General features: G+C 34.8%; 1 protein-coding gene across 4 annotated transcripts in view; it reads left to right on the top strand.

The window, feature by feature from the left end:
- HMCN1 (hemicentin 1) overlaps positions 1 to 26,140 on the top strand; it is a 446,669-nt gene that overhangs the window by 259,590 nt on the left and 160,939 nt on the right. For all 4 annotated transcript variants that reach the window (XM_024256979.3, XM_002809691.5, XM_024256990.3 and 1 more), the window contains 7 exons: positions 2,120 to 2,274; positions 10,028 to 10,306; positions 10,824 to 11,105; positions 11,829 to 11,937; positions 13,053 to 13,222; positions 14,418 to 14,572; positions 17,909 to 18,032. In XM_024256979.3, the coding sequence (XP_024112747.2) occupies positions 2,120 to 2,274; positions 10,028 to 10,306; positions 10,824 to 11,105; positions 11,829 to 11,937; positions 13,053 to 13,222; positions 14,418 to 14,572; positions 17,909 to 18,032 (1,274 nt within the window). The remainder of the gene's footprint in view (positions 1 to 2,119; positions 2,275 to 10,027; positions 10,307 to 10,823; positions 11,106 to 11,828; positions 11,938 to 13,052; positions 13,223 to 14,417; positions 14,573 to 17,908; positions 18,033 to 26,140) is intronic.

The following is a 26,140-nucleotide window of genomic DNA, read 5'->3' as shown; positions in this document are numbered from 1 at the left end:
TCTGTTATTTACAAAATTTTTTGCCTATTTGTCATATAGGCAAAAAAGCAAAGGTTTGAAATTATCAAATGTTGACTAGAGTATGGGAAATCAAGATATACTGCTCTGATGGGGAGGATGTAAATTAGTACCTTAAAAGGCAACTTGTTGATATCTATTAAAATTTGAGGCACATACACTGTGATGCAGTATCCAGGAGATGGAAGTAGTCATGCGTATCCACAGAGAGGCTTGTACATTGATATTCACTGTGACACTGTGATGGCAAAGATGGGAAAGCTGGCTAAAATCCAACATTGGGAGAATAGGTAGATACTTTACGACATAATCATATTATGGAACACTGCGCATCAATTAAAAAGAATAAGATCAAGTTATGTGTACCAAAAATATCTCCATACCTGTTATAGAGTGAAAGAAAAGCAGAACGATAACCTGATACCATTGATATATTAAAACTTTAGATATCTTTGGGAGTATATTTATAAACATTTTTGTTTATAAATGTTTATAAATGATTTTTTAATTGTTTAAATTGTTTATAAATGTAAAACAAAAACAAAAATGTGTATAATTTTGTTAAAAACAAAAATGTTCATAAATGTAAAAAACATGGAAGAATACAAATCAGACTGATAAAGGGAAGAAGTCTGGAAAGCAGACTCACATTAGGGGCCACAGACCAAGGATACTTTTTCTCATCATAATGCTTACTTTTTTGTTTAAAATTTTATGTTACTTGCACAACTGACAATCAAAAAAAGTTTCAAAGTTACTTAAATTCGAGCAGCATATTATCAATTATTTCTTTAAAAACTTAAAATGTGGCCAGGCACCGTGGCTCATGCCTGTAATCCCAGCACTTTGGGAGGCCAAGGCGAGTGGATCACCTGAGGTCAAGAGTTCAAGACCAGCTTGGCCAACATGGTGAAACTCCGTCTCTACTAAAAATATAAAAATTAGCCGTGCATGGTGGCAGGTGCCTGTAATTCCAGCTACTTGGGAGGCCGAGGCAGGAGAATCACTTGAACCCAGGAGGCAGAGGTTGCAGTGAGCCAAAATAGCACCATTGCACTCCAGCCTGGGCAACAAGAGTGAGACTTCATCTCAAAAAAAAAAAAAAACAAAAAAACAAAACAAAAAAAAACCTTAAAATGCACTAAATGAAGCTACTTTATTCTGTTAACTTTTGAGAGCTATATACAGTGTCATACTAAGAAATAGTAAAATATGCTACCATAGGAAGTGAAATGTTTTCCATTTAATTTTGTAGTCTTACTAGTGTATTATGAATATGGCAATGCATCTAATTATTCATTATGTGGCTAAGTCATTGCAACTTTTAAAAAACTAGCTATGGATATTCCTGAAAAAGGATTTATGGACTTTAAAGGTATGAGTCTTAGAATATCATAGACTTTAACAACCAAATTTTAAAATAAAACTGCTGCCAATTACATAAACTGAACATTTTATAGTAGTCAGTAAATGACTCTGTATAGTAGAAAAAGACTTCCTTGACAGTCATATACGAGCTTCTTTTGACATAAATATCTTTCAATATTTATGATTATGTAAGCATTTGTATTTATTACAATACTTATTTTTAGAGAAGTTGGTATGATTATTGCCTTTAGTAAAAATAACCATTCATGATATTGTGAATACTCTTCTAGATATTATAATGATATTATTTAAAAATAATATTATTTGGTCCAAAATCTATACTGTAATATTTAAAATTCTTAATTTTTCTTTTCCAGATAATGGTAGAATTTTAGCTATGCAAACCAAAAAATTTAAAAAAAGCTGAAAAAAGAATAAGAATGGATGAATGAATAAAACAAATAATGACACTACTGGATTTCTATTAATATTATTATATAATTTAAGTTTGAAATGGAGAAACTTTTCATCTCAAGGAGATATTTATGATTATCTAACTTCTGTTAGTAAAGTGGTTTAAAACTTTTATTCTTGGAGTGCTAATCATATCATTTTATTTTTTAAATTAACTTTTACTTGTATTTTTAGCCTGTACTAATGATTTTTGTTGTGATAAATAAGAAATGTGAAAAACTGAAAATAGACCCATGGAATAAAATTTTATTTTTTCTAGGCCTTTATTTTTGGGCGATCCTAATGTTGACCTTCTAGACAGAGGACAAGTCTTACATTTAAAGAATGCACGGAGAAGTGACAAGGGGCGCTACCAATGTACTGTGTCTAATGCAGCTGGCAAACAAGCCAAGGATATAAAACTGACTATCTATAGTAAGTGCGATTTTCTTATGCTTTTTATTGTCAGCTCTCATTATAAGTTGAAAAGCAGGGTTTACTGGTAACTGCACTCTTATTTAATACTGAATAATTTGGAATACTACATACTTCAAGAGAAGAAGGAGCTTATCTTCATGTGTTTTAAAAGGCTAGAATATTGGATCAAATTTTAATGCCTTTTTTCATTAAATATGGATGTCTTCAAAAGATCTAGTGATTTTTATATAATCTCACTTAGAGAGAGCAAGAATTTCCTAATTGATTAGTATATACACAAACCAAATGTCTGTATCTTTGAAAGGAACAAAACAAACTTTAAAAATTATAGAGATTTATGAAATAGAATGAAGTTGATGATATGCAGACAATTCAATTATTCTATTTTGATTCTGTCGTGGCCTTTATCCTGACCATGTGATTATCTTTTAAATGGCTTATGTGTTTGTGCTACTGTTTTCTCCCAGCTATGTCCCCACCAAATATATGTAGCTCTTATTTTCCCTAACATTATCAGCCTCTTGTGAGGAATGTGATTGCCAAATTCATTTTAATTTTTACCAGTGGAGCCATAGGTAGGCACATGAATATTATGTTCCCAGCACAAAGATTTGTACAATAGAAAGGAATAGAACTCAATAGACCTGTAGTGCTCACTGCACTATCTTCTATCTTTCCATGGTGTATGATGCTCAAGGAAAGTTTAGACACCTCTTAGAATGTCACCTTCTCATAGGATCTTCCCATTAAAAGCAGTCACCTACTTACTCTCTTGTTTTCACAGCACACATCACTATCTGATATTTGATTGCTTAATTATAGGTTTATTTGCTTATGATCTATTTCTTTCCCAGGAATTTAAACTTGATAAGAGTAGGCTTTTGTTTTGCATGTTCCCTACTTTAATGTCTGATACATAGCAAGTCTCAAGAAATATTTGCTAAATGAATGAATGGTCTAGTGTTACACTAATATGGTAGCCACTAGCCACGTGAGGCTATTGAGCACTTGAAATGTAGCTAGTCCAAACTAAGATGCACTGTTATATAAAATACACACCAGATATCAAAAGCTTAATATGAAAAATGTAATATATCTAATAATAACTTTACATTGATTATATCCAAAATATTATTTTGGATATATTGGGCAAAGTAAAATGTATTATTAAAATTAATTTTCTCTGTTTCTTTCCATATATTTTAATGTGGCTACCAGAAAATTTAAAATTACATATGTGAGTTTGCATTGGATTTCTATGGGACAACACTGATTGAGTAATTAATAAGAGTTTGTGTTGAGTCCCAACCACTGCCACTGACTAGCTTTGTGACTGTGGATAAATTTCCTAAACCCTCTGGGCTTCAGTTTTCTCAGCCTTAAAATGGGGATAATAATAGCACCTATGCAGTAGTATTATTATGAAGATCAAATGTTAGATACTTTACATGGATTATTGAGCTTATAGTAAGAGCCCAATAAATGTTATTCATTTATCATTATCTAATTAGTGATTGTATCATCTTAAAACTTAATGTACATATAGAATCTAGCTTGATTTCTATATAATTTAATTGCTTTCCAAATCTCCCTTTTTAAATGTTACTGTCTTTATGTAAAGTTCAAATAGCTTTCTTGAATCAAAGAAATTATATTTAATACAGGCTTTTAAATCATTTATATCTATAAATAAAAGCCTTTGGAAGAAATTAGTCATGAAAAGACATGTTCTCTAAAAAAGAATAACATTGCTGAAAGATTATACAAGCATCCAAGTTAAACAGAAGTGCTATTGGTACCATTGGCTTCCCACCATAGCCAGACTTTTAAACAATAGGTGCAATATTTTTCCCAAGCTGTTGAGTAGTCTTCTCTGCACTATTGTATTTTTGCCAGGATCTGTGATGAATACATTTTGGTGATTCAATAAGACTCTTATTTCCATGGGACTTGGGTTCTTCCATTTTAGATCCTCTTGTTCACTCTGTATGATGCCCCCAGGCACCCAGAAAAGAGGGCTCTATAATGATTAAACCTTCTGGGATTGTCTGAGATAAAAAGCATTGTAATGTAGCGAAGTTTTGAGTATTATAATTCAGGAAATAGTGTCATTTCCTCTTCAGCAATGCTCGCCTGCATCTCTTAGGCTTAAATTTATTTCACTTGTGAAAATGCTTTTGTTCTTAAAATGGAAAAAAAAAGTAAAACAGGTATCATGCTTTGGCTAACTGTGAAGAATACATATGTAGATTTCAGATTGAGAGTGTGTTTCATACTACACTTGATTCATTCCTTTTCCTTACTTACTGATATGAGAATGAAGCAGGTGGGTTGATACACTTAACAAGGTATAAATGCACATTGTGCCTGAATAAGGAAAGAAACTGAGACAAAATACAAGAGAAAAATAAAAGAGATGGAGGATAAAAAAGAAAAAGAAGAATGTCAAAGAGGGAAAAAAGTAAATGAAGTTTTAATATCCTATCAGGAGAGTGTGCAGATTTACTAGTAGTTCTGAGGCAAAGATTTGTAAACTGAGGTCCACAGATGAGTTTTGGAGGTTTGAGAGCTTCCCTAAGTCAGCAGTCCCCAACCATTTTGGCACCGGGGTCGGTTTTGTGGAACGAAACTGTTCCACTGCACATCATCAGGCATTAGTTGGATTCTCACGAGAAGCCAGCGAAATAGAGTTCGCGCTCCTATGAGAATCTAATGCCCTCATTGAGCTGACTGGAGACAGATCTCAGGTGGTAATGCTTGCTCGTCCGTCACCTCCTGCTGTAGGGCCCAGTTCCTAACAGGCCATGGATCCGAACCCTTCCATGGCCCAGGGGTTGGGAATTCCTGCCCTAAATTGCATAAAAGTCTTGAGGGGTGTGTGTGTGTGTGTGTGTCTCTGTGTGTGTCTGTGTCTGTGTGTATGTATGTGTGTGGGGGGGGTACATGGGTGTATCTATACATGCATATATATGTACAGTTTAATGAGCAGTGTATTCATAATTTTTATTTGTATTCCCTTCCCCCAAATGGAAGTATAGTTCTCTGGCAAATATGTATGAATTAAAATAAAACAGGAAGTGAAATATTTATGTATTTGTCAAATTTAAGCAGTGGATACTATGTTATTACACCATCAATTGCAAATATTCTTTGAGTAATTTTTCTCATTTTCATAAATACAAACTTTTAAAGTAGATCCTTCCTGATACAAATGGTATTCCTTTCTAAAGAATTCACGAAATATGTGGATTTGTTTGAACCTGTGTTCTTGGTTTCATTAATATGTTATCCAACTAGTTAGGCTAGCCAGTGATTTACGCAATATGAGCCAAAGTTTGATAGGCATTTACAGATTAACATATGATATAAATAATCTCAATCAAAATTAAAATTTAAAGCATGAGTAAAATGCTCTTTCTTAGGATTTCAAAATAGTAGCTTGAATTTGTGTTAATTAATTACTGATAGCAGGACTTGGCAAACCTTTTTTATAAGGGGCAATATAGTAAATATTTTAGGCTTTGCAGACCATTAGGCAAAATAAAGGAGATAATATGGATACTTATACAATAAGAAAGAAACAAATTTCTACAAAATTGTTTGTTTGTGAAATTCCAGTTATTTGATAGTTTTTTAAATTATAAACTTTTTGTAATACAAGTCTACTAATGAGAAAAATAGAGTTATTTTGTGGGGAAACATTTCACTTAATTGAAATTTGAAGTTAGTATTCTCTATCATCAAAATCAATTGCAAATGTTCATCTGCTACTGGTTTTTTTGGTTTTTGTTTTTGCTTTTCCCCTGAGAGGGAGTCTCGCTGTCACCCAGGCTGGAGTGCAGTGGAGTGATCTCAGCTCACTGCAACCTCCGCCTCTTGGGTTCAAGCGATTCTCCTGCCTCAGCTTCCCGAGTAGCTGGGATTACAGGTGCCCACCACCATGCCCAGGTAATTTTTTGTATTTTTATTAGAGATGGCGTTTCACTGTGTTAGCCAGGATGGTCTCGAACTCCTGACCTCATGATCCGCCCGCCTCAGCCTGCCAAGTGCTGGGATTACAGGTGTGAGCCATCGCGCCCAGCCTACCGGTGATTTTTAATGAGATTTTACCTATTTCGTCTTTGAAAATGTTTCTTCATACAGCTAAGTACTGCCTAGTACTGATATCATTTCACAGGCATATTATTTTAATTGTGCATATTCGTTGCTTGGAAGGCATTACAGAATGTTGTTATATTCTTCTCTTGATATTTGACTGCCAATTAATAAATTCTAGATGAAGGTTAGGTGGAAAGCCCTCACTTTCAAAGATAACTAAATTTTGAATGTGAAAATTTTCTTTGCATTTCCCTCAAGGTGTGACACACTGCTAGAACTGTAATTTGAGCTCAGAAAATATATCCACTGCAAATTTGTGGAAGAATCTAGATCTCACTTTTTGCTTGAACTTTTGACAGCATGGAAAATATATAAAGCTGCTTGACATTACTTGTGACTAAAACAACACAATGACTACTATGGTATATATTTTGCATATATGTACTTTTTTGGTCTGGTAATTTGGGGTTGGACTCATTTTGAAACGCTATGAAGTTTACAGCAAAACTAATTTCCAAAAGCATTCAGTATTCAATAAGAGTGTTTAAGAATGATTCTTTTCATTCAGAAAGAAGTTCAGTCTCAGCCCTGAGCTCAAAACAAGTGCAGTGAAACTCCATCACCACTAACGCATTGACCTGCTGTGTGGTAAGGCCAGTCAGGATATTCAGTTCGACTTCTGACAAAAAGTCATAGAACTGATGATGTTTAACTATATGAGAGCAAACAAAATACACCATTTAACACTACTGGTTCAATGACACCCGAATCTTTTACACAAAGTGCTTGCTGGCGAATAATACAATGAAAAAACATAGTGTTTTTTTTTTTAACACTTTACATTGTAATAAGCTTTGTAAACTTGTCTAAGCCTTTTTTTTTTGCTTCACGTATATTTTTACCAACATCAATTGTACAAATCTTAGCAGATTCCACTTCAGGTTATAATAAATTAGTGTTTTTTTCAACTTTTCTGAAAATATTTTTGTCTGTAGTTGTTTCACAGACTGCTCTATGAGGCTAATTCTTCAGGGTTTTGTTTGTTTGTTTGTTTGTACTTTCATTGGTTCCTCAAATAAACAAGAACAGGTGGGCAGTGTCAGTAACATCTGTCAACTTGTCAAAAGCCAAGAATACTATTGAGGAAAAAGTTGTCTTAAAAGAAAATTGACTATTGATGTTTCTCTCAGTGTTCTCAACTCTTCAAGCAATTATTCTCACTGAAAGGCTAAGAATCTTTAACACATTTATTTTCTTTAGACATGTTTCTTTTGCCCCTGACATCATATCTGATTTAATTAAATCACCATTGGTAAATGGCTTTCCTTGGTTGGCTAACAAATGGGCCTCTCAGAAATTTAGTTTGGTTGTAGCCTTATTTTGGCTTTATATTTTTGTGAAGAAATTTGCTATGGTAAAACGTTTAATTTTATGTTTTCTAATTTTTCAAACTGTTGATTTTTAAAAATCGGGAATATTGTGATGGCTGCTTAGTCTAGTGTTTATTAGAACAGGTATAGTGTTACAAAATAAACACAGCTTTTGCCCTTTAATTTGATAACAAAATACTCTGCACTGTGCTGTGTCTTTAAAAATTAGATATTTCACTATTTTTTTCTTGTTCTGACATGAGGAGTATTCACTGGTGATGAAATTAAATAAAATATCACAGTATGGTGATATGCATAGCACTAAAAATGCTATCAAGTTGTAACTATGCCACCAAAATTTACAGTAAACTGAACACAGGTAGAAGCAATGAGAATACCATATTTGGTTTTTGCTTTAATTCTTTGCTACTGTTGAGTAAAAGCCTTAGACAATATATAAATGAACAAATGTGATTGTATCCCAATAAAACTCTATTGACACTTAAGTTTGAGTTTCATATAATTTTTACTTGTCACAAAATGTTATTATTTTGATTTTTTTCAACAATTAAAAAATGTAAAAGCCATTTTTAGCTTAGCATCTCCTGGCCTGTGGGCCACAGTTGATTGACCCCTGATATTTATACTAAGCCTCCTGAGAGAAGAATGATTCTATCATTGAATTCACCTCAAAGTATAGTAGATCTTGCCTTAAGTTATGTGTGAGAAAAATATGTGTACATAAATGTTTGTCGGTATGGACTAGTTCTAAGAATGATTACCAGAAAAAATATTAAGGTATACCACTCAGCAATCCTGATCTTGTTTTCTAATATCCTTTTCCATTAAAAGGGACCAGGCTCCTTAGAGAAATGGTTAAGTCTGGAGCTGGGGCAGGGAATACACAAGATGATGCTGGAGCATGTAGTAAGGCCAAAAGTAAGGAAGTGAGTGCAAACAATAGAACAAAATAAAATAAAATAATAAAATAAAATAGTGAGGGTATATTGAAGGGACTTAAGAGCCAACTGAAAGACCTCCCAATAGCCAAAACTGGATAAATAATGTAGTATTGGATGTAACCCAAGGCATATAGTTTCTATGAGTCCATATTGATATAAATAAGTGATTGACTCAATAAATAAAATGAGAAGAAGAGAGACATCTTCCATAGAGAAGAATTATAAATAAATTACGTAGGTAGTCCCCTCTCATAGAAGTAGAACATAACTCCTTACTCCATTTCTATGGGCTGGAATAAGGACTCCCTTCAAAGGAAAGGGGAGGAAAAAGAGTAACTTTACAGTGGAGAAATATGGCAAACACTACCTTAGCCGGATTACCAAAGGTACATGCTGTCAACGTAACTTAGCACAGGTCTCAGTGATAAGTCATGTTGATAGCATGTACGTTTGGTAGCATGTGATGAAAACGGCACTATACCTGTATGATCTCCCTCTCAAAATCCATAATCCTAGCTTAATCATGAGAAAAACATTCTATCAAATATTTTATTCTAAAACTTAAAAGTTTATTAAGATTATATTGATACTCAAATTCTTACACATGACATTTGATTTCTTTTAAATTGTTGCAATGATAGCATGATCCTGGAATGACCGTATTTAGAATTTGCAGCAGAGACTGAGTGACTTGAGTTGTTTTTCGAGCAGCACAGCCTTTATGTAGTGTGAGAGGCCAGAAATGTGGTTGCTGAATTGTAGGAGATACACATGTAGACAGTTGGATGAGTAAAGTTGAATGAATGGAGTCTTGGCAGTCCCCACCTCCCCCCAAAAAAGAAAAAAATAGCAAGAAGCAAAAATTGAAGACTCAGTAGCTATTATGAATAGCTGGTTCTGAAAGCACTTAGACCTTTAGTATTTCTTGGGGAGAGGGCATACAGTTGTACCACATGTGACATTTTTGCTCCCTCGGCCTGATTTGAAACTTGCTGTGTCTACTTGGAGTGGGGTTTTATTCTGTTTTGCTTTGTTGGTTAAACATAACTATCTTAGTTATTCTAATATGATCTTGAACCTAAATAACTCCCTGAAATGGAATCTGTGACTTTCTCTTTTTACTGAAATCTGAAACCCAAAAGGGGAATGATAAAGATGGTTTTGACAATAGAGGAAACTCATTATCAGGAGATAAACTACAGACTTCCTAATTGTCTTTAACTTACTTTAAATGCATTGTTTAAACATCTATAGCATTTAAGATTTTGATGAAGGTGCTGAAACTTAGACTACTTGTTTTTGTTCTGAAATCCTTTGTAGTTCCACCTAGTATTAAAGGAGGAAATGTCACCACAGACATATCAGTATTGATCAACAGCATTATTAAACTGGAATGTGAAACACGGGGACTTCCAATGCCTGCCATTACTTGGTATAAGGACGGGCAGCCAATCATGTCCAGCTCACAAGCACTTTATATTGATAAAGGACAATATCTTCATATTCCTCGAGCACAGGTCTCTGATTCAGCAACATATACGTGTCATGTAGCCAATGTTGCTGGAACTGCTGAAAAATCATTCCATGTGGATGTCTATGGTAAGGAACAACATATGCTTTAATTATATACCTTTCTACCTATGCTTTCTAATATGCAAATATCCAATTTATTCACTAATAATCCTTGGTGGGTTTGTCTTTTTCAATATGCATGGATAGGAATTGGAAGAATTTGTTCCACGATTTGGAAAAATATTTTTAAAACCTAAGGTTAGCAAGGTGTCCATTCATTCAACTAACCTTTGTCATGGCACTTGGAGCATCTAGACAATTTGGCTGTTACTGAAAAGGCAAAGTAGTTGTTGGGACTAAGATCATTCTCTACTATTTGTCCTTTATAAGCCAGAGAGTCCAGAGTTCCCAGAATAATCAGGACAGTTACAGATTAGTTGAACCAAGAAATTCTTTCCTCAATAGCTTAGAGAGAGACAGGCATATAGGTAGATTTTAATGGTCAAACTTTACGAGAAAAAACAAAAACTCTTCTTTATTTCATTAGAATGTATTTTGTGACTACACAAATAATTGCCTGAAATATTGCCATGTTTCTCCCTAGTTCCTCCAATGATTGAAGGCAACTTGGCCATGCCTTTGAATAAGCAAGTAGTTATTGCTCATTCTCTGACACTGGAGTGCAAAGCTGCTGGAAACCCTTCTCCCATTCTCACCTGGTTGAAAGATGGTGTACCTGTGAAAGCTAATGACAATATCCGCATAGAAGCTGGTGGGAAGAAACTCGAAATCATGAGTGCCCAAGAAATTGATCGGGGACAGTACATATGTGTGGCTACCAGTGTGGCAGGAGAAAAGGAAATCAAATATGAAGTTGATGTCTTGGGTAAATAAGGATGTCACTGCCTGAGTTCTCAGATTCATAGCAAAACCTGATTAGTTTGTTAAATACTTTTTTGTTCATGCAATAATAAAACAATCTAAAAGAAGGTAGAGTCCTCTGTGCAGCTGTGGATTGCACATTACCAAGGGGTGGATTTGTCACCAGAGTCTCAGGTTCTAGAATCTTACATAAATCTTCCACTGATTTTGATAAGCATACTTGATATTTGCAAGTGCATAGATACATTTTTACATCTATGATAATGTCTAATCGCAATGAGCAACAACATGATCTTTTGTCATAAGCATTGTACCAGATAACAGGAAACTCAGTCTCTGGGCCTTGGAAAGTCATCTTACCTTGAAACTCAGTATCTTTACCTATAAATTGAAGGCTTTTGAATAGATGCCCAATTTTGGAGGTTTCTTTCTCTTGTGCTTATGAAAATAAACAATATAAAATATGAATCAACTTTATATTCACCTGGCATCAGTAGCACCATAGTACTAGATGGAGGAATAGGTATGACATGTTAAAAGTATGTTTATTGATCCTGACAAGTGTTTATTGTAAAATGTATTTACAATGCATTTCAAGTCCCCTTCATGTATCAAACCACTATGATGCTTATCAATCTTCTGAACTGCTATGTATTATTGCTTCATGTGATGGTGTGTTTTTTGTTGTATACATTTCTTTGCATGTTACATTCCTGTTGTTTTCTAGTGCCACCAGCTATAGAAGGAGGAGATGAAACATCTTACTTCATTGTAATGGTTAATAACCTAATGGAGCTAGATTGTCATGTGACAGGCTCTCCCCCACCAACTATCATGTAAGGGTTTTGGTATGTCTTCTAAATACCTCCTGCTTTTTGTTTTGAGTGTTTAGAGCTATCTTGAAAGCTGTTTTGTATCATTAAAAAGGATTGTATGAAATTGTATTCTTTATATTCCTCTTTTAAAAGACATGCTCTATATACAAGGCAACGTCTACTTGATAGTCCAAAGGCATCTAAATTTGCTCAATTAGAGGAATTCCATTGTATGGACTTAGAAATTACATCTTTTGAGGAATTCCCTTGTATGGTATAGAAATTACATATTTAGTTCACAGAGACAGTCTATTAAGCAGCATTGTCAGACTTTCCTGAGGTACTGAAATGTTTAACAGACTACTAAATAAAAAGGAGTATACCAGACATATTAGGTAAATAGAGAAAGTTAACATGAGTATGTGTTTACCAATTCTTTTTTTCTTATTCTTTAATTTTCAAGCTTGTATTGAATATTTAGCTTTTGTTTCCAAGTCACTATGGGATATGCAGAGGAAGAGTTAGTCAGTGAAGGAAATGAGATATGTTCACACATGATTATAAAACTAACTGGAATGTGAAATTCAGAAATGTGAAAATATAATGCTATATGATTTCAAAGTTTTGTTTATAGTTGTTTTAAGATTGTGTACATTTTGCTGGTTATTATTTAAACATTGAAGGGAGTAATATTTAGGAGCACTTGTCTCTTTTCTAATTAATTTATTTTTCAAATTTTTAATTTTTTTGGTACATAGTGGGTGTATATATTTATGGGTTACATGACATATTTTGATTCAGGTATGCATGAGTAATAATCATGTCATGGTAAATGGGATATCCATCACCTCAAGCATTTATCCTTTGTATTACAAACAATCCAATACTTCTCCCTTTTTTGTAGCCTAAAATTAGTAGAAGAATAAAGAACTCAACACATAATTAATGAGTTCCAACAATATGCCAGCTCTGTGTTAGGCCAGGTTTCCTTTTTGCTTCTCTTTTTCATTTACAATTTATTTTACAGAGTAAGCAACTAGGAAATTGGACAAATACACAACAGATACTTTATATATCTTCTAGGATGTGATTTACTTAAAATATTTATCCAGACTTCCTTTTGCCTTTTTCTATAGGTGGCTGAAGGATGGCCAGTTAATTGATGAAAGGGATGGATTCAAGATTTTATTAAATGGACGCAAACTGGTTATTGCTCAGGCTCAAGTGTCAGACACAGGCCTTTATTGGTGCATGGCAGCAAATACTGCTGGAGACCACAAGAAGGAATTTGAAGTGACTGTTCATGGTATGCTGAAGAAGGGACAGGAACTTTGCATTTTAAATTAATTTATGCATTGTTTTATTATCTAACTCAGATTGTAGCTCAATAATGTGAATAAATCCTGAGTTGTGGAAGGTAGTGTAAAGGATGTGAATTTCAGTTGTATGCCAGAATTTTTAGTTACTTTATTGACCCAGAGACTCAACCAAGATGTATCATGTAAATACATGTAGACAGTAGCCAAAATAACTCTCGGAAATAAATAAATAAATAAATAAATGTAGACAGAATTTAAACATTAGGAAGTGTGTTCTACATAGAATGCTAAGGTCTGAGGAATTAGACCAAATAAGATAGAAGAGGCACGGAGCAACTTCCAAGTAAAGGAGTTATGTAAGCATTTAAGGGTTTAGCCAAAACAAGAGGGATGGTGAACACAGTAGTTTCCAGAAATGGCGGCTGAAGATGTAATTGAAGGATCTGAGGGACATAAGTACATTCACAAAACTGGCACATTAGGATTATAACCATTACTCTAATGACAGAAGCAACCCTCTGCCAGGGTATTATGTGTCTCACTTGCTGGCAGAACTTGGGAAGGGAGGACTGGAACGAGAAACTGGAGAGCCACTTGGAAACCACAAGGAGTATCTATGAATGTCAACTTTATTCTTCCTCTGTCTCTGCAGACTGCTGTTTCCTTGATTTTTAGTCCCATGTCCTATGATGGAATATAGATAACCCTGTTTTTCAGTCTCAGTCCCAATTCCTGAGGGAGGAAATCTGGCAGGCCCAGTTTAGTTTAAATAAAGTTACCATTCCACATTCAATCAGCCTTGCAGAGGGCAGAGTCATGCGGTATAAATATGGCTAGAAATCCACCTTGGCTTAAAGAAGTAGTTCTAGAGAAAGGAAGGGTCATTATGGATTAGTAAAACACACCAAAAGATATAAGCCAAATATACATGTGGATTACGGTAGCCATAAATACATTTTACTTATTCTTTGGAGATTTAAAAATCCATAGTTAAGAAGTAACTAATCTATAAACTTGCTAAAAAATTATAAATTAAGTGCATGTGATGAACGTATTTCATTGTTAAAATAGGGATTTGCTTTTTTTTTCTAAATTTTAAGGTTTCAGGTTCTTACTTACATATTTTTAAGTTCAACCCCACTGATTATGGTTTCATTCCCTCTCCCCCTTCCTTAAATAAAGTTCCTCCAACAATCAAGTCCTCAGGCCTTTCTGAGAGAGTTGTGGTAAAATACAAGCCTGTCGCCTTGCAGTGCATAGCCAATGGGATTCCAAATCCTTCCATTACGTGGTTAAAAGATGACCGGCCTGTGAACACTGCCCAAGGCAACCTTAAAGTAAGTGTAAATATTACTCAGCCTAAACTGGGAAGGCTACATAGATCTTCCTGGAAATATCAAATTATTCTTTCTTAACTAGATTTTCCTGTTGGACAGATTTTGCAGAAAATTTATTAAAAATAATATGCATTTTTCTTAGAGTTTTTAAGAATTTAACAATATTTTGATTTGAAGAATGGAATTAAAGACTAACTTTAACAATGATACTGATTTTAAGATAGTGATCATTATTTATATTATTTTGATTTATGCCTAATTTAGCTGTTAAAAAACTGGTGTCTCACAGATGAATGATGTTCATCAGTAATAAGCCGAAAATGTTCACCATTGAGTAAAATTAAGATAAAGTCATATTTACATAAATGTAGGTAAAATAAATCTTGAAAAATATTTTTAAGAATTAGTTTATAAGCTTCAAGAGGGCAAAGACTCAATTTAAAAAAAATTGAAGAAGTTCACTTTTTTATCCTTCATAGTGAGTATAGTCCCTGGCATATAACTGTATCTCAGTACATAGTTGTTAAATTAGTAGATTGATGATAGATAGATGGATAGATAGATAGATAGATAGATAGATAGATAGATGATAGATTTCAAATCTGGATAATCTAAAGGATACATTTGAAATCAGAATTAATAGATTTTGCTAATAGGATCAAGTTAATTGACTAATGTGGGCTTGAATTTTACTTGTGAGTTTTCCCTAATGAGAGATACGTTATGTTCCCTTTTTAGTAGACGTGGTGGATATCTGTTAATTTTTAATTCCTATTCCAAATCCAATGGAAATAATCTCACATCTTTGTGCAAGTGAGAGATTCAGTTTTTAGCCTTCAGCCATAGTGAAGGTAAACAATTGTTTACCTGGGAGACAGATATTTATTCTATTATCATACAAAAGTAGGATTGCAAACCATAATGAATGATTCTAAGAGAAAACCTAGAGGTGTAAGAACATATAATGAGAAAAGCAAAGGCTTCTAGAATGAGGAAAATTTATGGGAAAAGCCCTGATTGGAGTTCAGGAGACTTCATAGAAGTTAAATGGGTGAATTAATGGAAGAGAACGGAGTAGAGTGGTTCAAGAATATGTTCATGGGCAAACAAAGCAAAGGTGATCATGGCACCTCTTGAGGACCAGAAAGCCAGCCAGTGGGCTGAGGAAGAGACCAAGGGAGAGGTGGTATTAAAAACTGGAGACTAAGTAGGAGGCACTTAAGTAAGGTTGATTATTTTATTTTTACTTTAAGGCAATGAGAGACCTTTGAAGAGTTTTAAGAGAGGAGTGACATGATCAGGTTTGCATTTTAAGTAGTCATCCAGACCCTGGAGGAACCAATAATAGATATGTAGAAACCAATTAGAACCTAGTTACATTTGTCTAGGAGAGAGAAAAGATAGAAATTTAGACTCATACACTGGCCATGCAGATGAGGATACTTGGATAGATTGGTGAGGTATTTATTAGTTAAATCACTGGGGGTTGAGGAAAGACTCTTTATGAAAAGTGAAGGAGAGGGATGTGGCAAGGAAGACTCCTAGGATTCCAGTGTACACAACTGCATGGCTAGTGTTGCCATACAGTGAGATAAGAGACTGGAGGGAGACAAGTTGGAGGTGAGAAAACTGATTTGAGTTTTAGATTTTGGGGGGTTAAGGTGACTATGAGATCAACTAGTGGAGATGTCAGTAGATCATTGAATATATGGTCTTGGAGCTCAAAGGAGAGTTCTGGCTGGACATATTGGCACATCAACAATATTTGAAACCATGGGCATGGGTGAGTTAATCCAAGGCAAGAGTAAAGGGTAAGAAGAAAAAGGAGAGAGGACTGACCTAGTTCAGTCTTTAAAAATTATGGTATTTAAAGACCATGTAATATAATAGTCCAGACATGAATATAAATGTATGAATGTGTTGCTTAATATGTTTATAACAGTATGAATGGAGAATAGGTTAAGTGGGAGTTTACATGGGAGAGTTTGGAGAGATCATTTGGGGTCAGAATGTGGTGAGCCTGGAGGGCTGTGCTGAGTTCAGATTTCACCCTGGGAAAGGTGGAGAGCCATGAATGAACTTTGATGGGCAAATGGTTAAAGGATCAAATTTGAATTTTAAACAAGTTATTCTGGCAACAATATGCAAGATAGATTACCAGTTGGGGAGGTTGGAGACACTGGAACATCAGTTAAGAAGCTATTATAATCCCACAGTGGCTGTGGAAATGGAAAACAGGGGATCTGAGAAACATATAGTGGCATAATTAATAGGATTCAAAGTAGGTTCCAAAACCTAGATGACTGGAAAAATAGTGGGTGCCATTAAACAAGACTGGGAACATGCAATCAGAAGCAGACTTTAGAAATACAAGGGAAAATATATGAGCTTAATTTTGTGCAAGTGAATTTGATGTTAAATTTGATGTACTAACCTGTCCAACAGATTGCTGGAAGGACACGTGTAGAGCTCGGGAGAGAAAGTGAGGCTATCCTGTAAATTTAGGATGCATTAGAGTTTTTCATTGATGCCATGAGTTTGGATAAAAACTATCAGACAGCTATGTTCCTTGGGTGTGGAACAGAAAGAGGAAGCCGATTCTGAAAAGTAATCTCCTAAGAAAGTCAGAGAATTAGAACTGAGGGAATGCTTATCTTTAACACCCAGAAAGTAGAGAGTTTCAAGGAGTTGGTAGTCAACCACACCAAATGCTATAGATGGTGGAGGAGAGTATGAGCTTACTGCCTAGGCTGGTGGATATTGTGACTGGAAGTTACTAGTAACCTCTGAATAGTATGTTTCAAAGAATAACCTCTGAATCACCAGTTTCAAAATGTCAGAGGCCATTTGCAGTATGTTTAAGAGGGAAATTGTGAAAAATAGGAAGAAATTTATCTGCATTCTCATTATTCATATTTTATAATTTTATTGTTTTTCTGGCTCCCATGATCATTTAACAAAAAGTCATTGTTTTAAAACTATGAATTTTTATATAAATGTGGCCAGGTTTTTTTTTCAAATAGCTTAAATTTTCATCACATACTTCACAGTTCAGTGCTAAAGTCTTTTATTCAGTATGACTATACCAGTAAGCTGGCCTTATGTTATTTTATTTTGTGTTTTCCAATGAATAAGAAAAGGCTTTTCAATCAAACTAGTCTATTGTCTTGTGCATGATGATGTGAACTTGCTCCAGTCTATCAAGAGTTTATTAAGATATTGGCATGAAAATATTGTTAGATATTATAAATTTAAATGAATTTTTCTGTCTCAGTGAATGTTTTCAAATCCAAGTATAAAGTACAAAAATTCTCTGTGCTTTCTGCTCGCAATTAGATACAGTCTTCTGGTCGAGTTCTACAAATTGCCAAAACCCTGTTGGAAGATGCTGGCAGATACACATGTGTGGCTACCAATGCAGCTGGAGAAATGCAACAGCACATTCAACTGCATGTTCATGGTAATGTAATTTCTACATCTTAAAAAAAGAATATTTGTATCACTTTTTAAAAACATAGTGGGCTCATTTTTATTGAATTACAGTATAAAAGAAACAGGTGTTTATTTTATTAGTTTGTATAAAAAAAAACCTAGGTTTTTTTGTTTTTTTTTTTACATTATTGTAAGTATCATTGCTCGTGTTAGGATCTTCTGTTTTCAGGTTGTCAAATAGGATATACTGGAGCTCATAATTAAATACACCATCCTGTGTTTTAAGTTAACTGTATTCTGTTAACTTATAGCTTTCTGCAGATAACTTTTGTTGAAAAGACAGAAGGTGGCAGCATTATTTCTTAATCTTGTCTGCAATTTTCTTGCCTGCCCATAGGAAGGATTTCGTGAGTAGAAGCCATCTTTGGCTCAGGATTTTCGCCAATGTGCTGTAATAAAAAGTCTGGGTGGCCATAGGGCACCTCAATAAAATCATAGCTTCACAGTAAACTTGAAAGACTACATACCCTTGAATATACCACTTCAGATCTCTAGAGGCTCATCAGAAAAGGCCAATAATTAGAGGGTTGGACTTTCCTAATTTAGCCAGAATATTTTCATAAAACTGTTCAAGATTTTCATGTACATGTTATTCATTTTCTCTAATTCACATGATTTCTTGTTCAGCCTTTTATTAATGTATTCATTCATGTATTCGCTTCACATTTACCAAGCAATTAAACCTAGAATAATGTCCTAGCACCTAGTTTAATTCCAGGTATATAGTAGGCAGTCAAAAATATTTAACGAATAAAAGAGTAAATAGTAGGTGAATGAAAAAGTTTTCATGGATATTAAATTCTTCTAATTTGCTTCTTCACCCATTTTCTTCCATTTGAATCAACCAGTTAAAAAGATTCAAATCATCAGTTTCCTAAGTGTTTCCAATAAATCAATTTATTCTTTTCCCAGTCCCTGAAATATGAACACCTAACTTAGGGATGTCTACATACATACCATAACATATATAAACCATGTGGGTCTTTATTCTTTCACTGAATCATTAGTTGGGAGACCAATATCTGAATGTAACCATTTTGCAATGGGCTGACCATGCTAGTGGGGTTAGGGGACAGGCTGACCCTGCTCTACTGTAAGTTGCCTTGCATTTGCCTCATTCCCCATAAGGCCTTTATCTCTTCCTAGTGCTCTTTTACAGCTGTCTCCAGCATCTGCTCAGACTTATACTTCCATCTAAGAGTATGCTGGGGGGATTCTCTCTTCTTTCTTATTTCCCTATCCTGAGGCTCCTTCTCTTTTCCTTCTACAAGCTGTTTACCTTCCGTCTCCCATCAAGTTCAGTTCTTGTCTGGTCTCTGTTACCGGCTAAGAGGAAACAGTGAAGTGGGATACAATGGCATGATACAATCATCTTAGGCGCTTAGGAGTCAGGCCAACTTTGATTTAAATTCTATGCTAAACATGATGTAGGTTACCTTGAGTAAACTACTTAATTTCTATGAGTATCTGACTTCCATAGTGATTTTGGGGTTTAGAGATAATAGGTATAAAACATCTGCCACTTCATAGACACTGAATAAATGGTAGCAGCTAACTTTGCTAACTTCTACTTCCCGAGGTGTTTTTAAAAAGAAGGATGTTTTGTTCTCTAGACTGTTTTTAAAATACGTAAGTGAATGCTCTATAACAGCAGCCCCCAACCTTTTTGGCACCAGGGACCAGTTTCTTGGAAGACAATTTTTCCACGGACTAGGGAGAGGGATGGTTTCAGGATTATTCAAGTGCATTACATATATTGTGCACTTTATTTCTATTATTATTACATTGTAATATATAATGATATAATTATACAACTCACCATAATGTAGAATCAGTGGAAACCCTGAGCTTGTTTTTCTGCAACTAGATGGTCCCATCTGGGGGAAATGGGAGACAGTGACAGATCATCAGGCATTATATTCTCGTAATGAACGTGCAACCCAGACCCCTTGCGTGCACAGTTCACAATAGGGTTCGTACTCCTAGGAGAATCTACTGCTGCTGCTGATCTGATAGGAGGCAGTGCTCAGGTGGTAATGCTTGCTCTCCTGCCACTCACCTCCTGCTGTGTGGCCCAGTTCCTACCAGGCCATCAACTGGTATCAGTCTGTGGCCCAGGGTTGGGGACCCCTGCTGTATAATAAAGAATAGAGTGTATGTCTCCAGTCCTGGAAGAATCTGCCTAGAACAGATGCTCTAAAATTTCAGTATTCTTAAAAGACATGTAAGTTACATATTAAACATACAGCTTCCTGGGCCTAGTCCCAGATCTCCTGAAACAGCACCTCTAATGTAGGTAGTCTGTGAGCCCGTATTTGGAAAAACATTGGCCTAGACACTAAAGACTGGCCTGAAGACTTGCCAGTGTAGTCAAGACTGACTGAAAACCAGAGTCTGTGAGAGAAATCAAGTATCCCATCAAATAAAGAGCAACAGAAGAGAAAAAGCATAATTGATACCTAAGAAGGCACAAGTCTCTAAACTTGAATATTATAACAAAATGTTGGTTGACAGGAGATGCAATTAGGGTGCATGTATACATGGAAAATCATCAAAGAGAAGGGGGCAGACTGGTAAACATATGGGTTAATGTGAAATGAAAGAGAAGCAGAACGTTAGTCATTTTAAGAGCTTATTAAAAATTGCTTAATCAGAGGGAGAATATAAAACTATCTTCCTGATACAAATCACAGGATAAAGGTAAGGTGTAGTAGTAGGTTAAAACATTTCAACTAATATGATCATGACTTGTGTATGTAACAGTTCATCTCCCTGAAGGGAGAATAAATGATGAAGTGCACTTCTAATCTGATACTAATTGTGATCAGCCTGGAAGAAGCAGTTGGCTGAGTACGTGTGATGGGAATCTGGAAATCTAGACAGAAAACTGGCATTTCACTTTGACATTCATGACAATAACATCACATTGGACACATAAGGCTCCAAACCTGACTCTGTCCTCTTCAATACTTGCATTTATAACTTTACTGATAATTGGAGATGTTAAAAAATGTAGGAATTTCTAAGAGACTGGTTGATGATAGACTTCAAAAAGACCTCAGTGGTTAAAATGACAAGTTAATGTGGAAAACTATGTAAGAATAGGATGTGAAAAGCATGGCTTAAAAGACACCATGCATTGAAATACTTGAGTATTTGAATTTGGATTTGGTTTATTCCAATTACTGTAGATATGAGAATTTAGTTTCATAAAAAAGTTAATCAAACTTAGCAGTCAATAGCAGAAGTTACAGTATAAGGAACAAGAGAGGAACTAGCCCCATTAATACTCTTGCTCTTTGAACGCTCCCAAAGTATTGCATACAATTCTAGTTCTATGTATTAAAAAGGGCATTGCAAAACCCATGGGGAAGCAATCCTCATTTAATTAGGTTCAGTTATTAATTTATCAACCAACCCTATAGTTACTTTTGAAGTCAGAATTTTTTGTTTTTGTTTTTAGAGACAAAATCTCACTCTGTCACCCAAGTTGGAGTGCAGTGGCACGATCATGGCGCATTACAGCCTGGATCTCCCTAGGCTCAGGTGATCTTCCCACCTCAGCCTCCCTAGTAGGGGGGACCACAAGCAAATGCCACCATACCTGGCTAACGTTTGTACTTTTTGTAGAGATGGGATTTCACCATGTTGCCCAGGCTGGTCTTGAACTCCTGGGCTCAAGACATCTGCCGACCTCGGCCTCCCAAAGTGTTGGGATCACAGGTGTGAGTCACCATGCCCAGCCCAGGTTTTTTTTTTTAATCCCAATCTTTATTGATGGATAACACATTCAGCAAATGTGCATTTACTACAGTTGTCATCCAGAAATGTCTAATCCTAAAATATTCAGTGTTTCAATTGTTTAATGTTTTCCTTTCTTATAAAAATATCTTAGATGCTACCATTCTTCTTAATCATAGCAAAAGCTGTTTCTCAAAGCTGTAGGAAGGGTGCCTGGTCTCCTGGACTAGGAGACCACGTCATGATCAAGAGAAGAGGAACATTCTCATGGGGTTTTCCAGGGTGGGGCGTTCTGTCATTTATAAAGGGCAGGAGCCCTCAGTAGGTGGTCTTTTTGATCAGCAAAGTTTAATAATTCTGGAAGTTTTTATTCCCTAGACCAAACTATGAAATTATATCTAAACCTCAGATATTTGCCAAGTACGACAGATGTTTCCACAAACAAATGATTATTTGGAGTCTAATAGCCCAAGCATTCATTTTATCTGCACACAATTATTTCCCAGGAAAAAAATTAATCAAGGTGAAACACCCAGAAAAAGTAAAATATTGTGGCTTCAAATTTACTTTTCTATATTGCCAATTAACTGCAGGATAAAAATGTACATTCCTCATCTGTAAAATGGGAAGGATAGAGAGAGTACACCACAGTTATGGAGGTTGTGTGAGGATTAAATGAAAGACTACATGTGAAAATTTTAGCCTGATGCCTGGCTCCTAGTCAGCATCTGTAAATGACAGCATAAAGCTGTCTGGCAAAACACATATTTGATTTCTGGCCGTTCTCACTGCACCATTTTGATAAATATCTGTAAAGTCCCTCCTGCCTTTACTCTTGGCCAGGAACTCTCTTGGGTCTGTATTAGTTGTCTGGTAAAAACATTAGTAGAGCACCCCTTATTTTTATTTTATTTTTTGAAAAGTATTTGCTTGGCTAACATCTGCTAACACCCACTCAAAAATGGTTCTTCTATCGTTTCTGTGTTTTGTTTAATAGCTCAAATGTGGCTTAAAGGAGACTCGGGAATGTTGTAGGGAACCTTTTTCTTTTTTCATGGGTAACTTCGGTTCAGGACTCTAAGATTTTCTTGGTATAGATTAATTTATTCCTCCCTATTTCACAATTTCACTAGATAGAGAATATTAACTCACCAAAATTACATTTAGATTGCTTATGTACTACCTGTAATTTAACTAGGATTTGAAAGACTGTATTCATGACCTGCGTGATTGAAGTAATAGGCAAAATCTACCACACAATGTGTCAAGAAGAAGGTATTCTGGTTTTGGCAAGATATGTACATGCAGCTTTTGGAAAAAGGAAAAAAAAAACCAGCAAATTGAATGGAATTCAACCTTCTTCTTGGAGAATGCAGACATCTTATTATTAAAATAAGATCATAAGATATTGTTACTTTATTGCTGCTCTATCTAGAACAATGTTCTCCTGAATTTCAAGACTGCATTTCAATGCTAGAAGGGAGCAATGGAATTTATATTTGTATTTACTTTTAACCTCAAAATGAGAAAGAAATCAGGCTTTTAAAATATTTTTGTATGGACTTACATTGGAGCCTTTCTGGTTTTTGATGCATTGAACCATTATGTGCTTTGCAGACAGGATTATAATTATTTGGCAAACAATCCCCCCAAGATTCAGTGGGTTTCTGGTCCACTTGTTTGTCAAATACCATGTACTAGTAACTACACCCAAAGAGCTTCTCTGTACAAGGCCTTTAGTCATTAGCTTTCCTCTTTTAGTTACTGAGTTATGTTTTGACATTTCTAAAGCATTTTCTTTTTTTTTTTGTTTGTTTTGAGACGGAGTCTCGCACTGTTGCCTGGACTGGAGTACAATGGCGCGATCTTGGCTCACTGCAACTTCTGCCTCCCAGGTTCAAGCGATTCTCCTGCCTCAGCCTCCTGAGTAGCTGGGGTTACAGGCACCTGCCACCATTCCTGGCTAATTTTTTGTCTTTTTAGTAGAGACAGGGTTTCACTATGTTGGCCAGGCTGATCTTGAACTCACCTCGTGATCCGTGATCCGTCCTCCTCGGCCTCCCAAAGTCCTGGGATTACAGGTGTGAGCCACTGTGCCTGGCCTAAAGCAAGTTTTATATGGAAACTACCTTGAGGACATCTGAAACAATTAGCTAAGATAACATCTTTATATTTGCTAAGTCTGGCTGTGAAGACTTAACAGAAGTCTTTTAGAAAAAAAAATACTTAGCAATAATTTTTATCTCTAACTCTTTGGAATAGAAAAGCAATTGGCTTATTTTTTTTCAACCCTCTGTGGCTATAAATTAAAATTATGTTGAAATACAGTGAGCGTCAAATCAGACTATCTCATTTATTATGAGATCTTTGTAGGTCAGTTATGGGTGCTTCTTGATCCCAATTGTTTCTTGAGTTGAACGTTAAAAATTCTGAGCTTGTTATTCACAAAGAGATCACAGATATAATTCACATAACAGAAAATTCATTCTTTTAGAGTGTACAATTCAGTCAATTTCAGTAGTTTGTATCTTTCTAAGATTGTTTTTGTTTTATCTAGGTTATCTAATTTGTTGGCATACAACTGTTTGTAATCTTCTACAGTTTTTTTTTTTTTAATTTCTGTAAGATTGCTGGTAATGACCCCTCTTTCATTTCTGATTATAGTAATTAGGTCTTCTCGCTTTTGTTTGTCTTAGTGTAGCTGAAGTCTTTTTCATTTTGTTGATCTTTTCCAAGAACCAGCTTTTGGTTTTGTTAATTTTCTCTACTGTTTTTCTATTCTCTATTTAATTTGTATATACTCTAATTTTTTGTTTGTTTGCTTTTTCCTTTTGCTTGCTTTGGGTAGAGTTTACTCTTCTTTTTTTCTGATTTCTTAAGGTAGAATGTTAGGTTATTGATTTGAGATCTTATTTTTTAATATGGATGTTTGCAGCTACAAATCAGTCTAAGCTCTTCTTTATGTGCATCCCACAAGTTTTGGCATGTTTTTATTTTCATTCCTCTCAAAATATTATCTATCATGTGATTTCTTCTTTGACCAATAGTTATTTAGGAGTGTGTTACTTCATTTTCACATATTTTTGAAGTCCCCAAATTTTCTTTCATTATTGGTTCCTAAATTTCATTGTGCTGGAGAACATACACTGTAAGATTATAGTCCTTTTAAATGTATCAAGAGTTGTCTTATAGTCATATATAGTCTATCTTTGAGACTATGACATGTACACTTGAGAAGAATGTGTTTTCTGGTGGAGTAGTCTATGTGTGCCAGTTGCATTATAGGTTGTACAAGTCTTCTATCTTTTTATTGATTTTCTGTGTAGTTGTTGTATCCACTATTGAAAGTGGGATATCAAAGTCTCTTAACTTTTATAGTTGTATTATCTATTTCTTCCTTTCAGTTTGTCAATTTTTGTTCCATGTATATTGGGGATCTGTTGTTATGTACATATATATTTATAATCAGTATATCCTGATGAATTAACCTTTTGTATTTTTTTTAAAGTCCTACATTGTTGCCAGTAACAGTTTTTCTTGAAGTCCATTTTGTGTGATGTTAGTATAGCCCCTGCAGTTCTTTTTCCATTACTGTTTGCATCATATATTGTTTTTCATCTTTTTACTTTCAATTTATTTGTCTTTGAATCTAAAGTGTGCTATTACAGGCAACATACAGTTGAATTTTTAAAAAAATCCATTCTGCCAATCTCTGCCTTTTGATTGGAGTATTTAATCCATTTATATTTAATTTAACTACTGATGTGGTAGAGTTTATGTCTGTCATTGGTTATATATTTTAATATTTATTATGTCATTTTTTTGTTTTTCTCTTTCTCCATTGCTGACATTTTCTTGGGTGCCATTTTATTGCCCTTATTGCTTCTTTTACGTTTTTTGAGTTTTATTTTTAGTAGTTTTCCTGAGTATTATAATTAGAATCTTAATACTTATAGTATTTGGATATTTCAATAGTATACAAAAATTTTGTTCTTAATTAGCTCTCTCTCTTTCCCCTCTTTTGTGCTATTATTGTTAAATTACATTTTTAAAGTGCCCATTACTACTTTATATTATCATCTTTTAAATCAATAGGAGAAAAAAATGAGTTATGAGCAAAATATACAGTTTTTACATCTTACATATTTACCTATGTAGTTACCTCTACCAGTGAACTTTATTCTTTTGTGTGTATTAGAATTACTGTTTCATTTCAACCTGAAGAACTCCTTTTAGTATTCCTCATAGAACAGGGGTATAGCAGGGGTCCTAGAATTCATTGCTTTCCATTTTCATTCTTCTAGAAATATCTTAATTTCTTCTTTAATTTTAAAA

This window comes from Pongo abelii, chromosome 1, assembly GCF_028885655.2.
Source record: "Pongo abelii isolate AG06213 chromosome 1, NHGRI_mPonAbe1-v2.0_pri, whole genome shotgun sequence".
NCBI classification, from domain to species: Eukaryota; Metazoa; Chordata; class Mammalia; order Primates; family Hominidae; genus Pongo; species Pongo abelii.
Note: the sequence above shows the minus strand (reverse complement) of the source record. Positions and strands in the feature narration are given on the sequence as shown.